General features: G+C 42.3%; 1 protein-coding gene across 16 annotated transcripts in view; it reads right to left on the minus strand.

Annotated features, from left to right (window-relative positions):
• Positions 1 to 565: 565 nt before the first annotated feature.
• Positions 566 to 16183, minus strand: part of FAM217B (family with sequence similarity 217 member B) — a 91617-nt gene continuing 75999 nt past the window's right edge. For 15 of the 16 annotated variants that reach the window (XM_033914451.1, XM_033914449.1, XM_033914446.1 and 12 more), the window contains one exon: positions 566 to 2808. In XM_033914451.1, the coding sequence (XP_033770342.1) occupies positions 2756 to 2808 (53 nt within the window). In that variant the 3' untranslated portion in view covers positions 566 to 2755. Of the gene's footprint in view, positions 2809 to 5095; positions 5115 to 16183 lie in introns of those variants that run through there. The other variant, XM_033914453.1, reaches the window with a different exon arrangement.

The raw sequence follows: 16183 nt of genomic DNA on the forward strand, positions 1-16183 counted from the left end.
AATTAACCTTATTTTTGTCATTCTGAGCTTGTTAAAGCTCATTAATGAAGCCATTAACTCTAATTTTAAAATTGATTTTTATTATTGTAGGTGCCTACACACTTTAGGCACCACTTATAGAATTTCCTCCCCTTACTGCACATGAAAGAACAGCATAAAGGCATGCTAAGGCCACTATCTACTGCAACTTAGTAAAAAAGCTTCATAGATATCTATGTTGCTTTTATAACATAGGTTCATTTGAGAATTTATAACAGTACCCTGTTCTAAAGCTTCATCCTGTAAGTCTATCCTGTGCTATATTTGATTTGGGGTTGGGTTTGGTTTTTTTGGCTCACTTACAGCATAATATAAACTAAAAGAGAGAATTCAGACCAAATAAAACAACTTCTAGCAGATAACCCCAAAGAAAATATTTTCATTAAATATTCCCTACTGTTTTCCCATGTTGTGATGGCACCCACACAAAACATGTGCCAGACAGGTCGTCACCCAGGAAGCACTGAAAAGAACATCAAAACCAAACGCAAGAAGCAAAATAAAATAGCTTTATTTTGTTGGACATTTCTGACATAAAGAATAAATAAGTGACACTAAAAAACCACAATAGTGATTACAGATGACCAGCACAATATGCATGTGACACTTGAAAGCACTGCATATGTCTCATAGCAATAGAAAAATGGGAAACATTCATTACAAGGCACATCAGAACTCTTTCAGTCATTTTTATTTTTTTTTTAGTGGGAATAACCATGGTAAAGACTCAATACAAATTGATCTCATGCAAAAGGCCTTGTACAATGCTTGAAAGTTTTGTACAAATAGGGGGAAATTCAGTAAATGCCACCCAAAGTTAGTCACTGGGATAATCTGCGCTAAGCTAGCACTCTTAAGGGCATGCCTAATTTTGGACACCAAAAGCTGGTGTAAATGCAACATAGGATAATTAGGCATGCAAATGACAGTATTCTATAACATACCTACCTTCTGGGAATGCCCCCGATCAGCCCTTGCCCCTCCCATGAACATGCCCCTTTGGAGCTGCACACTCTGAAATTTAGGTGAATCCTATATAATAAAACCCTAAGCGCGCATGCGCACTTAGGGTTTCGTGTTTCCTGCCGCCGTGTTTTCTGATCCGTGGCCAGATTCTATTTTAGAACGTGGCGTCAGGAAACACTCTGGCCACTCCCCTCTTCCTGCCCTCACTCATCAACCGCTGGAGAAGCGCAGGCAAGCTCTCTCCCTGCATGCGTCCTGACCGCCCCGATTGCCCTCCATGGCTGTATTTGGTGGCGGGGGAGGCGGTTCTCAGTTCTTCCTGCCAGGCATTGCCGGAGGAGCATCTCTAATCTTCCCGCAGCGGATCCGGGTGGGGGGGGGGCTGATGTTGCGCCTTAGAGCCCGGACACGAGCTGGCCATGGCTCTCGGTGCAGGCCTGAAGGCGGGTTGCTGAACGCAAGAAAGCGCCCCGTGGCTGGAAGCCTTCGTCAGCCCGCTGAACACAGGTACGGTGTGCGGCCCCCTTTGCTTCTCACCTCGCTGTGAGGAAGGGGGAAGCCGCGGGCCTTTGAATGCTCTGGGTTTGGAGCTGGGGCTGAAAATTTGGGGACATGTGAGGGAAGGAGGCTTTACTAGCACCCGTTAATGTAACGGGCTTAAACACTAGTATTTTATAGAATAGTGCACAGGGCAGATGCACATTACTCCAAATTGTTGTTGTCTCATTAGCTAATTTATTTGCACGCAGATCTGAGATTGATGCCCAACTATGGGTGACTTATATAGAATCCAAGGGATAATGTCTTATAAATACAGATCTCGCTTCAAGGGATTGCAATTTATGTTCCAAATGAGAAATAACCTAACTGGATTAATTGATCCTGCACTACTGACCCATAAGACACACTGACCAACCTTATTATAAATTAGTCAAAATACTGAAAATGACTTTTGCTTTTCAGGGCATTCTAACCCTACATGTCAAATAATAGTGTATATCCTGAGTAATACAGATGGCAAAGGACTGCACATTTTGCCCTAAATACAAAGCTTCTTGACTAGGCAGATCTAGATCTGAAATTGGGAAATTCTATCCAGTCTTCTAATGTAAAAATACCTAAACTGCACATAAACCTTTGTAAACTGAATAATGCTGAAATGTTTCTTCAGGGACACTCACCATTTTGTTTGCTGGCAGAACAGGCATATGTTATCAAATAATCAAAGTAAATACATATTTTACACTAATATTATACAAGTATTACTCCTAACAGACTACTCATTCTCTAACATATAGGGCTCCTTTTATCAAGCCGCGCAAGCGGGGTTAGCGCGCGTGACTTTTAATCACGCGCTAACTCCCGCGCTGGCCAAAAAACTACCGCCTGCTCAAGGCAGGTGTTAGTGGCTAGCGCGGCTGGCGGTTTAACGAGCGCTATTGCGTGCGTTAAACCACTAGCGCAGCTTGATAAAAGGAACCCATACAGTATATTGCTTTTATTTCCAATTTGTTGTGCGATGCTTATTTCAGCTTTTGTAATACTCAGGTGATACATGCAAACAAATTAGTACTTTCTTGGAACCCCAAATCACATCCTTAATATACAGGATCAGAATTGGCCAGTTCCATGCATTGTATTCAATAATTTCTTCATTTACACAATTGATTGTTACATTAGCTTCCTGTTATCTTTGACTTGCTGGTGCTTTATGCCTGTGAATGAGATCAGGTGAGTGCCTGCAATTTTCTTAAATAAACAGTACCAGATCAGGGTCAGCACAGCAGCAGACTCCACCTTCCACTGTAATGAAGTAGAAATAAATCAAATTCTAAAGAGTTCCAGGTCAGTGCAGTACATTCAAACAACTGCCTACCAAAAATGGCCTTAAAATCTGTCCAGGGACTGCAGTAGTGCTGAATGGGAACTCCAAACAGGCATTTTTCAGAGAAAACAAGCGATTAGGACTGGCTCTACCGCTGAAGGACTGCTTTTTAGCCCCGTCTAATCTACTGATTTATGCAAATGAGGCCTCCCAATGAATCTCTGTACATGGCCCTGTATTGTTTAGCATCCACATTGTTTGTGGCTCCTGTCCAGAACCACTGCAGACTTAGAACAGGCCCACTCACAGATTTAAAGGCCAGCTGTACCAATCATAGGTTGTTTAGACAGAAGGAGGAATCTCAACAAAGAAAGGGAAAAGAGATTGGATTTGATATACTGCCTTTCTGTAATTACAATCAAAGCGGTTTACACATTACTGAATATACTGTACAGGTACTTATTTTGTAATTGGGGCAGTGGAGGGTTAAGTGACTTGTCCAAAGTCACAAGGAGTTGCAATGAGAATTGAACTTGGTTACTCTGGTTCTCAAGCCACCTCATTAACCATTAGACTACTCAAGTGTCCTGCAGAAAAGAATAGCACGGTAAGATGCCTCCTTCTGTCTTGAATAAGCCATGATGGATGGAACAGTCAGTCAAAGGATCAGACCCAGTTTGGGTGGGTGTGTTATTGCTTTGTATGGTTCTGTATGCTGTTGGTTTGCTTAATAAAGAAATATTATAAAATAAAAAAACCAGACCTCCAGCGGAGCAAGCCATTTTATTCTCTACAAAAATGACAAGAAGCTAGTGGCACCTTACAGATAAACAGATGAGGTATAAGCTTTCCAAGACATGAGATGGTATAAAATGGACTTCCTGCTCTTGAAAGCTTGTGCCTCAGTAAATCTTCTTTAAGGTGCCACTTCCTGCATCATTTTTAAAATACACAGGACACCATAATCCTCATTGAAACATGTAGATTTTTGGTTTCTACTTTTTAAAAGTAGAAATTAAGAGATTTGTGGATTTCTTTAGCTGTAACAAGAAATGTACTCACCACGCAATTTCCATCTAGATCAGGGGTCTCAAAGTCCCTCCTTGAGGGCCGCAATCCAGTCGGGTTTTCAGGATTTCCCCAATGAATACGCATGAGATCTAGGTGCATGCGCTGCTTTCAATGCCTATTCGTTAGGGAAATCCTGAAAACCCGACTGGATTGCGGCCCTCAAGGAGGGACTTTGAGATCCCTGATCTAGATGTACTATGCTAAAAATTTCCTCCTAAATTTTGCAGCAATGCTATTGAATTTAGATCCAACAAATTACATCAGGAATTGTGACTGTTTCTGAATTCTGATAATATAAAGATTGAAACATCTGGGATTACTATACTGACAACTCCAAATTCAATGAAAAGCTTTTCATTTACAATTGGACTTTTGCGCTTCTTGAGTACTAGAATAACCAGTCCAAGGTGCCTCTTGGCACCTGTCTGTGAAAGCGTCACCATCACTGCATTGTGAAATCTATTTATTAAACTGTGGTAAAGTTTTGCCATTAATCTGGGTCACTAGCAATAGTTTATGCATGTTAGAATTAAAACTCCCTGCAGGAATGTTTTCTGATTTAGGGAAATGATGGGGTGGGGTGGGAGTGGCATTTGACCTATTGGATCACGAGATTTTATCTAAATTGATTTAGGTGTTCAAGGTGTTTTAATTTTTTAGTATGTGATACTTTTTAGGACCCCTGAGGAAGAAGTGTTTCTTCGAAACATGGACCGTGTCGGGTTCCAGTTCATCAACTTCTTTGACCATATTTTGGATACAAACTGTTTTTTGTTTATATCTATGTCTATGGAATAAAGATTTGGCATCTTGTACACCATTCCTGCAGTTCTTCCTTTTGTTGAATATTTTTTTATGATCATTGGGCATTAGTCTGGAACAAGCTAATCTACATTTCTTTATCTGGGCTAATCATATGAAGAGACTAGGGTTTTACCTTGCTAATATCTTTTCTAGTAGATGGGTGTCCCGAGCTCCTTTTGAGTCACTGAAGGAAGTGTCCTTGATGGATCTGACACTCAAGAAGGTTTTTCTTGTGGTTATTACCTCAGCGAGAAGAGTCTCAGAGCTAGTGTCTCTTTCTTGCAGAGAGCCTTTCCTCAAGTTCACAATTCTGTTCTTTTTGCTAAAGTATGGTTTGGGTTTCCATGTCAATCAGGAAGTCAGATTGCTGGCATTCCAGTCCACAGGTTCGATGAAGAAGGACTGGATTCTGAAAAAGTTGGATGCGAGAAGGGTGTTTTTGCAATATCTTGAGGTCACCAATGAATTCAGTCTATCACATTTTTGTGCTCACAAGCCAAGCTAGACACGGTGCACCGGTTTCCAAGGCCTCGATTTACAGATGGATCCATAGGGCCATTTCATCTCAGTAAAGGTGTATTCGACTATAAGCATGACTTCTTTATGGGCAGAAGCTTTAGTGGCCTCTGCTGAGATTTGTAGGGCAGCGACTTGGTCCACTCTATATACATTTTCCAAGTTTTACAGATTGGATGTTGCGGCAAGGGAAGACTCTGCCTTTGGTCCTCAGTGCTACGAGCTGGTGCAGTGGTCCCGCTCTAGCTTTCTGGGACTGCTTTAGTAAGTCTCATCTGTCCATAATGACACACCTATTGCACTAGTAGATAGGTGTGTCATTCTGAAGCCCCGTCTTGCCAGTTATCTCCTGTGCTTGCCTACTGTCTCAATCAGAAAGTTTGAGTCCAAACTGAAATTGGGATGTCAGTCAGACCTTAAGGGTATAAAGAATAATCTATTGCTGTATCACATTGGGGGAATATTTGAGCTCTATAAATGTTTCTATTTGGCATGATTATTTTGATGTTTTGCCTGTTCAATGTTTAACATGTATGTTACATTTTCAGAACAGAGTTGTAGTTCTGGGAGTTTTTTCGTACTCTTCCTTCACATGTGTTTCAGTTTGTACCAAAGCAGGTGATAGCCCAATATCGAAAGGGGTAGCAGAGCCCTCTAGTGAAGGAGGAGGAATTAAAAAAGGGAAAAGGAATGGGGACTTCTATACCACCTTTTTGTGGCTTTGGCATTTCAAAGCTGACATTCAAAGCGGTGGGCACTGGAGGATTAACTGACTTGCCCAGGGTCACAAAGAGCAACACTGAAATTTGATCTCACAACCTCTGGATGCACATGCAACAGCTCTACCAGTGATTCCTTCTGCACGGCTTATGAGCCTGAGGATATTACCCATCCATCCAGAATGACACACCTATTGTTCTAGAAATACTATTAAAAGTCCAAAAGGCAAGCATGAAGTCATTATTCTCTGGTTACTAATAAAAATACTGTTCTAAAGAACTGAGATTAATGACTTTTTATTTTGTTCCAATCGGCTCCCAAGAGAATTATATCTCTTTATGGTTTTGATGACTGTGTAAAAATGTCTTCTGAGATCAACTACCACAGTCAGTATAAAATAAAAAAATCATGTGGCAAAAATATAAATATTTCAATGAACCTCATACCTTGACCACAGTACATAACATGAAACAGAAAGAGAACCAGGGCAATCTTGTTAGGGATAATAAATACATTGATTGAGGGAAAGAATGCTCTAAGGTGCTTCTCTATCTACAAACAGTCAGTAGTTGCTTCCACAGAGAATTGCAGCATTATATGTACTAATTTAGATAAGGTATGTTGCAGATGCTGTAAGCACAATAGGAAACATCAGTGTTTATGCCTGCATCAAACTCGCCACTGTAAAGTAAACCCTCACCCCAAATTTAAGGTAGGAAAGGAGAGGGTCTAGAAACCCATCTTAGAACATATCAGATTTTAAAAAGAAATGGAAATTTGCCAATCAGCAGAGTGACGCTCTGAGCATTATAGTGCTGGTATGCATGCTCAGGCCTAGATGCACTAAATGCTCTGGGTGGGTTCTTAGGCATCTGAGCCATTCAGGGCCTTAGGCCCCTCCCTGTATATCCCAGGATGGACCAGGAAGGGGAAGGCTCACCAAGTTGGAGTGATGCAGGAGGGACTGGACATCCCTCCTATATGCTTTATGTAGAGGTACGGGGTGGTTTTGGAGAGGGGCATCCAGTGGCAGGATGAAGGGGGAATCCCTTGTGCTGATTTTTTGTGAAGTACAGGGAGTTGGGCAGAGAGAGGGTCTGGAAAGGGGGGGGAGGATTGGCGGGATGGGGTTCCCAATAGCAGGAGGGATTGGGTATCCCTCCTGACAATTTTAATTAAAGTACAAGGAGGGGGGTCCTGGCGAGGGGGTTAGTTCAGCTCATGGGGAGGGGGCGGTTTGCAGTGGTAGGAGGGAGCAGGCATCCCTCCTGCCTCTATTTTTGTTCTGAGGGTCATTGGGGGGTAAAAGATTATTTTTATTTGTTGTCTTTTGATATGCCTTGTATCTTTTGCTTGCCAATATTATTGGGAATTATAAATGATGTGGAATATAATTTTTTTAAATAAATAAAAATATGTAAACCGCTTTGGTTGCATCACAGAAATGCAATAAATCAGCCATGATTTTCAACCCTTCAAGGTCATTGAGTTTTACAAAATATGCATCAATACTTTTTTTTTTAGTTGATATCTGAACTTCTCTAAGATTCAAATGTTTTGCTAAGATGTTGTGCCTACTATTATTACTGTAGATTATCTGTAGATATTACACATCCATCTAATGAGGTTGTATTGCTGAATAAAATCAGAGCATTACAGTAGTAAGCATCTGGATTATGCTTTTTTCATATAAAATATAAATAAACATGCAAGGAGACATAATTATCAGTAAATAACCCAATAACCTAAGAACATCGTTCAATCAAAGCTCAGTGGGAGTCCACCATTTACAGGCCTGCCAGTGGGAGGGGAGTTGCTGTTCACTACCACATTTTCAATAGTGAGGGAAAGGCAAGCTCTGCATGTCCCTAGCAATTGAAAACACACTATTGAAGCACCACTGCACACTGGCACCAATGCAGCTGGAAAATTCCCGCTCAGTATAGAAGGGAACAGTGCCTAAGAACTGGTTTAAAGATCTACCTTCTAATTATTAATACATTTTAAAAATGTGTCCTGTAAAATTGTTTGACAAATTTTCATTATTAAAAACCCTGTATGTCTTAGTAATTATAGCTGCTACAAACCAGAAACTTTAACTAGATTGATAGAGAACATCATTAGTGTAAAACAGTGGTTCCCAATCCTGTCCTGGGGGACCCCCAACCAGTCAGGTTTTCAAGATATCAGTAATGAATATGCATGAGAGAGATTTGCATATAATGGAAGTGACAGGTAGGCAAATCTCTCTTATGCATATTCATTAGGGATATCTTGAAAACCTGACTGGCTGGGGGTCCCCCAGGACAGGTTTGGGAACCACTGGTGTAAAATAACAGGAGAGCTGAGTAATTTAATCAGGAACACATTAGAAGATTTTTTTTTAAACACAACTACCACCAGATTTTTTTTTTTTTTTTAGCAGTAGAGTTTATATTTCAGAGAAGATCTTGTTTAGTTATGGATAGGTCTTTCTGTGACTGAGTACTATCTTAGAACTGAATACCCAATTTAAGGGCCCTGTTACTAAACTATGTTAAGCACTAATGCACACTTAGCTGGAAATTCAGGGCGAGATTCTCTAATCTCGACAGTAAAATCTGATGGGTCGCTGTAGCGGCTGTAAATCTTAACGATTTAAAAAAGACGAGCCTGTCTCAAAGAACCGTGCATGTAAATGAGGTTGGCGGAGGGTCGCCGAATTTACATGAGATCAGTTGCTGCTGATAGTAATCAGCACATGCACAGAATAATCCACAGAAAGGTGTTAATGTGCGCATGTGCTGGCAAAAGCTACGCCATCGGCATGCATATTGTAGGCGTGGCATAGGTGGATAGGAAGGGCAGAGAACTACCAGCAAACACTACATCATTGTATCAATCATAGCTGTGCCAGTGATATTGGATGGAGGGGGAGGGAAGGGAGGTGCAATCATCGTTTTTCACAAATGCTTATAAAAGACACACCTGCCATTAATACATGCACTCAAGGCGCGTACTTTTGAGATTTTTGTCACATTACTATCTAATATAATAAAATGATAGGCCGCGCATGCGCACTAAAAAAATCATGTTCCCTGATCCCATCGCGGAAACACGAGTGCGCATGCGCGGGTTTTACGTCACCTGCTCTCCATCTCGCGCCACTAACGATCTCTGTTCCTCTTTGCCACGCATGTCCGCCGCCGACCTCGAGCTCCTGAGGGCCAGCGCCGCGAGCCGCCCGACCGGTGCTGAGGCCCCGCCTCCCGCTCTGCACCACGATCGAGAGAGGAGCTGCGGCGCGGCGGCTTTCAACTAAAAAAAAAAAAAAAATAGACAACTGCAGGTCGCCGCTCTCACCCGGCTCTCAGGGTGCGGCTGAGCGCTGGTGGCCGGCGAACCCTAATTGCAGCGGTGGCTTTCAACTACAAAAAAAAACAACCCAACTGAAGATAGCAGCTCTCACCGGAAAATGGACAGGGAAAGAAATGCTGCTGCAGCTGCTGTACAGGGAAGTGGGGAGGGAGGAAAATGCTGCACAGGGAAGTAGGGAAGGGGGAAATGCTGATGCACAAGGAAATGGAGGTGGAGGGAATGATGATAGGAGCTGCATGCTGGACAGGGGGAGCAGGTAAGGAGTGCTGCTGGACAGGGGGAGCAGGGAAGAGTGTCAGGGGGAGAAAGTAAGAAGTGCTCCTGGGCAGGGGGAGCAGGGAAGAGGGTCAGGGGGAGAAAAGAAGGAGTGCTGCTGGACAGGGAGAGCAGGGAAGAGGAACAGGGGAGCAGGGAAGAGAAACAGGGGAGCAGGTAAGAAGTGTTGCTGGACAGGGGGAGCAGGGAAGAGTGACTGGGGAGCAGGTAAGAAGTGCTACTGGACAGGGAGAGCAGGTAAGGAGTGCTGCTGACAGGGGGAGGTAAAAGGAAGGGAGAAGACCTACTGATGGACTGGTGGAACAGGCAAGGGGTGATGGTTGACAGCAGAGGAAAGAGAGACAGAAAGCGGCCAAGGGGAAAGAGAGAGAAAGAAAGAATGAAAGACAGACATACATATATTCTAGCACCCGTTAATGTAACGGGCTTAAAGACTAGTAGTACTATAATTTATGTGAATTGTGTGTTTTTAAAATTTTTATCATGAGCCAAAGCCAGATTCACATGCCTGAGACAGGCTTTTTACAGTACCGGCACCCCCGGACCAGCCAGTAATTTTTGTTTATTTAAAGGCAACGCTTCATTTGGAGAATCACCTGACGATGACAGAGAATCACCCGGCGTGCTTGTTTAAATATTAATAAGCCCACTTTATTACTATTTTAATAGTGATGATTTAATTGTACTACTTTTGCATGGCAGAATCGGAAGCTGCTAGGAAGCTCGGAAAAGACTAGGTGGTAGCTCGGAAAAATTAGGTGGTAAATTTCTGGCAAGCTAAACCAGTTGGAAACAGTTTAGCAACCATCATTAAAGGCATGATACGTTTTGAGAATCCAGCCCTCAGTAAATAGTGGCTAAAGTTAGGCACTGGAATGATCAGTGCTAAGCTAGTATTGCATAAAGCAGTGGTCTCAATCTTATGGCCCGCCAGGTACTATTTTGAGGCCCTCGGTATGCTTATCATAATCAGAAAAGTAAAATAAAACAGTTTCTTGATCATATGTCTCTTTAGCTATAAATTACAATATTATTATTAAGACTTAGTCAAAAGGAAAGATTTATAAACTATAAAGTTTTACCTCATGTAAAATTGTCATTTCTTTAATAAGACATGAACTATTTTTTTCTGCGGCCCTCCAAGTACCTACAAATCCAAAATGTGGCCCTGCAAAGGGTTTGCGTTTGAGACCACTGGTATAAAGGGTGGTCAGCATGGAGCGCTCTTTAGAGAATACTAGCATAAAACGAATTTCACCTTAACTTGCGGGGACAACATTTATGCCTGCCACAACTTGGTGTAATTGCTGGCACCCAATAATTTATGGCAGTTAAATGTGTATTCTATAACACTGTCCCTAATTTCTGGGCACAAAGTTATAGAATGTTAATGATCCCATACTTATGCTCCTTTGGAGTTGCAAGCTATGAAATTTAGGCATGCATGTTATAGAACCGGGGAGGGGGGTTATGCTGTGAAAATGGGCTAATGAAGGACATGTTAAAGTGTTGTGTTACTTTTGCCATTTGTACATGCTAACCCATGTGCAATTGTTTTTTTCAAAAGCATGAGAATGGCCATGAAAGTGCTGTTTAGCTAGCATGCTGATATTACACGTACGAACCCCCAAATACTATATACAGTACCTAAAGTTGTGTGCGTACTTTGGTACACGTAGCTGATGTACACACACAACTTAATTGATTATTAGGCCTAATCAATATCAATAACTGGCAATTAACACCTCATATCTGAAGCTAATTTGAATTAATTGAAACATGTGTGCACAACTTGGTAGGCGCATAGCACAACGTGCACGTTATCTAAAAATAGGCATGGTTAGGGGTGAATTATGGGCATTTTTTAAAAAGTTATGAGCCAGCTTTTGACTTATGCGCTGTTGTGCACACAACTTAGACATAGGCATTTAGGCCAAAACCTGGTCTAAATAGATGCGCCTAAAAATCATGACACACAGTGCCACTTAGATGGTGCTAAGCGTGATTCTAAACAGTGTGCATAACCTTTAAAGAATCACGCATAGTACTGCACCAGTTGGCGCCGATTCTTTAGGCAGCCTATATAGAATCGAGCTCTAACTGAATAACATTGACTTCATGAGGAAGGGCTTCTATGTTAATCTTTTTACAGTGGTCGCTTGCTAATGCTAACATTAATCCACAGCCAGAAAAATAAATAGTTGAAAAAGGCTGAATTTATGGTCACCCTAGAAGGATGCACCAAGACCATATATTAGCACAGTTTTGTATAAGAACCCTTTTCATTTTCCAGCTGCAGACTATAAGACATTTATTAGTTTTTTGCCATTAAATGGACAATACTCGGACTGGAAGAGCATCACCAGTGGGGTGTGGCAGGGCTCGGTGCTTGGACCCGTGCTCTTCAACATCTTTATAAACGATCTGGACACTGGTACGACGAGTGAGGTGATTAAATTTGCGGATGATACGAAGTTATTCAGAGTAGTGAAGACACAGGGGGATTGTGAAGATCTGCAATGTGACATAATCAAGCTTGAGAAATGGACATCGACATGGCAAATGAGGTTCAACGTGGATAAGTGTAAAGTGATGCATGTCGGGAACAAAAATCTCATGCACGAATACAAGATGTCCGGGGCAGTACTTGGAGAGAACTCCCAGGAAAGAGACTTGGGATTTCTGATCAACAAGTTAATGAAGCCGTCTGCACAATGTGTGGCGGCGGCAAAAAGGGTGAACAGAATGCTAGGATTGATTAAGGGGATCACGAACAGATCACAGAGGATTATCATGCCGGGCCATGGTATGCCCTCACCTGGAATACCGTACATGAAGAAGGAAACAGTACTACTCGAAAGGGTCCAGAGAAGAGCGACTAAAATGGTTAAGGGGCTGGAGGAGTTGCCGTACAGAGATTGGAGAAACTGGGCCTATTCTCCCTTGAAAAGAGGAAACTGAGAGGAGACATGATCAAAACATTCAATATAATTAAGGGAATAGACTTTGTAGATAAAGACAGGTTGTTCACCCTCTCCAAGGTAGGGAGAACGAGAGGGCACTCTCTAAAGTTGAAAGGGGATAGATTCTGTCCAAACGTAAGGAAGTTCTTCTTCACCCAGAGAGTGGTAGAAAACTGGAATGCTCTTCTGGAGTCTGTCATAGGGGAAAACACCCTCCAAAGATTCAAGACAAGGTTGGACAAGTTCCTGCTAAACTGGAATGTACGCAGGTGAGGCTGGACTCATTTAGAGCACTGGTCTTTGACCTGAGGGCCGCCGCGTGAGCGGACTGCTGGGCAGGATGGACCACTGGTCTGACTCAACAGCGGCATTTCTTATGTTCTTTAATAATATAATAGAATAACTCAGACATATAAAAAAAGTTGTAATTAGGGCACAGTACATGGCTGTTACTGCATTAACTATGAATTAACCAGTTAGCACACAGTAAATGTAATGCGCTGGCTGGCTAATGCTTCCATGTCCACTTCCTGCCCATGCTAAGCTCCCTTGCAGAAAAATTCAGTATAATGTAGTTTAATGCTCAAGAACAGGCAATTGATTGCAAAAGCCCTTAACGCGGCCCCATGGCAACCTAATTCCAAACATTGATAGCAAGTTAAGGGCCATATTCTACATAAGAACCCTAATAAAATCAGCGTTGAAAAGGATGGCACTTCACACAATTCTATAAAACATCTGTGAAGTTATAAACGATTTATAAAATTTGGCATCCGTACATATGACTTACATTTAGGTGCACCCACTTGCACCAACGCTGTGCACAGATTGAACGCATTCTATAATGTATCCTAACTTTTAGGAATGCCCACGACCTGGCCATGCCACTTTTTGAGATTTGTGCACTAAAATTTACTCACACCACTTTAAAGAAAACCATTAGAGAGTTGTGTGCGCAAATTCTAAATAGTTTCTACTACTTGTTAATTGCTAATTATCAGTGTTAATTAGCTTGTTAAACAATTAAGTTGCATGCTCAAATCAGCATTGCACACACAACTTTGGTCGCAATATACTGTATACAGAATCAGGGCCAAAGTGCTAAACACACTTTAGTAAAAGGGACCCTTAGGAACCTATTTACAGATGTTAACATTTTGGACATATTTCTAAACGACCTAGGCCTTCATAGTGCCGCTGAACGACCAAAGCTAAACGGGGCATTTTGGGAGGAGTGTCGAGGGTGGGAGTTGGGCGGGACGTGGGCCGGCTTAGACTTAGTCGTATAGCATGTATAACCGAAAGTTATACAGCCCAAGATCGATGGAACTTGGGCGTTGTGACTTAGGCCATGTAAAACATGGTCTAAGTCCCAAAAACCCACCTAAAGTCACCAGATAAGCACTGCAAACACATAAAACATACCCCTACACACTACTCCAGTGATCACCGACCCCCCCCCCCACCCCCATAAAAATTTTAATCACAACTTTTAAAATTCAGCCTTCAGACCATCAACACCTGGCCGCCTGGCATAGGAAAGCCCCGTCTTGGGGGTGAGTTAGGGACCCATGGAGAGGAGGACCCATGCCCATAAGCCCTTGTAATCACTGCATTGATACTTAAACATGTACACTGCCCTATACACACACCCTCAAACCCTTTTGTACTGGCATATAAGTGGCTCCTGCTGCCATAAGGGCTATTGGGGTGGTAGATAGGTGGGTCTAGGGGATTGTAGAGGTGGTTTGGGGGGCTCACATAATCTATAAGGGAGCTGTAGTGAGATGAAGACATGGCACCCTTTTTGTGAAGTTCACAGCAGTGCCCTGTAAGGTACACCACTATTTAGGTGCCATATCTGGGTGTTCAGTCCATCACTTTGCAGACCCCTCCCACGTCCAACAGGGCTTGTTCTAGGCATTTTTGACTTGAACAAAAAGTTGGACAAAAATGTGGTATAAAGATAGACAATTTAGCGGCTTGGACGATCAAATCTGCAGGACGTATAATTAGACGATTTCCGAAACGAAAAAAATTTTGGACGTATTTTTCAAAAATGTCTTAGGCTGTTTTTTACTTTGGACGACTTGCGAGTTGGACACAAATGGACTTAGACGTCCCTTTCGATTATGCCCCTCCACGTGTGTATGTGCTTTTTTAAGTAGCCTCCCAGCATAAATCCCAGTAGCACACAAGCTCTCAGAATACAAATACATTACACCTGCTATCAAGCAGGAACATTGTTATGTGTACTCTATTTTGGTAGACATTTTTAAAATTATTCACATCCTTTGAAAGTCCATTTCAGCTCTGCCCAAATGCCTATACACCCTTTACAGAAAACCACACATCCTCTTGTCAGCACACTTAACTTATATGGCATAATTTTATAACCACACACCAAATACCAAGATAACAATGACTAATGTCCCAAACTATTCATTCAAAATTGTTATATTTGTATCAATGGAGGGGTAAATCATTAGAGACTTTAAGTAATTTTTCAACTATTAGGTGGAGAAAAAGCCTCAAACCAATCCAACAGCGTTACACACAAGTGGTGAAAAAAAGCTATCTGTATTACTATCACAGGCATAAAAAAATCCACCCTGATTCACTTGAAAAGTCTCAAAATGAAAAACATCCCGCCACATACGCAACTGAGTAACTTATCTGATAATGCGAGAGGCCATATGTAATCTTCCATGTCGGTGTCCTTAAATAAGCTATCATGCTCGTCCCGCACTCGTCCCCAACAAAGATCCATGTTTCACCATCCAGTGTGGAGACAGAGTTGATGCACTGAAACTCTTAAAGCAGCCTAAGTGGATGGAGAAACAAGGACCTTTGCTGGGGATGAGCATGATAAGAGTATTTAAGGTCACCAATATGGAAGTGTGCATCGGAAGATTACATATGACCTCCCACGTTATTACATAAGTCACTCTTTTATGTATGTGGCAGAGTTTTTTTTTTCCATTTTGAGACTTTTCAAGTGAATCAGGGAGAATTTTTTTATGCCTGTGAGGAGGAAGAAAGACACCTGTCAGCTGACTTCCCCACACGGCACAGCACCAGCGCTGCCCAATTCACCAAAGGCCTGCATGTTTCCCCTTTCTTTCTACTGTCCTCCGGCTTCCCTCCGGCCTCCCGGTCGCACCTTTAAAGCTAATTACAGCAGCCTGCACAGGATCGCTGATAGGTAAAATGATTTTATTTTCAATATAGTGATTCTAATGTGTCAGTTTTGAAAATGTATATCTGACGCGTATATTGTGTGCATATGAAAAATGAATGGAAAAAATTACATTACAATTAGTAAATGGGATGGGATCTGGGGCAGAGCTTGGGTGGGCCTAGAGAGGTCTGTGGTTGGGGTACTTGGTTTATATTTGTTAGACTTAGGGGGTACTTAGCTTGAAGTGGTTGAGAAACACTGCTGCAGACAAATCAGCTGGCACCAGTGCCTCTCCTTCTCTCCGGCCCTCTTCCCTGCTGGCACCCCCCTACTGGCGTCTCAGGGCCCATCTGGAGGGGCTTCTGCACATGCAGATGTCGACGTGATGATGGCACGCATATGCGTGATATCATCACGGTGATGTCCACGCACTTCTAGGTGCCTTAAGCCGTGGTCACTACCTTT

This window comes from Geotrypetes seraphini, chromosome 11, assembly GCF_902459505.1.
Source record: "Geotrypetes seraphini chromosome 11, aGeoSer1.1, whole genome shotgun sequence".
Classification (NCBI taxonomy): domain Eukaryota; kingdom Metazoa; phylum Chordata; class Amphibia; order Gymnophiona; family Dermophiidae; genus Geotrypetes; species Geotrypetes seraphini.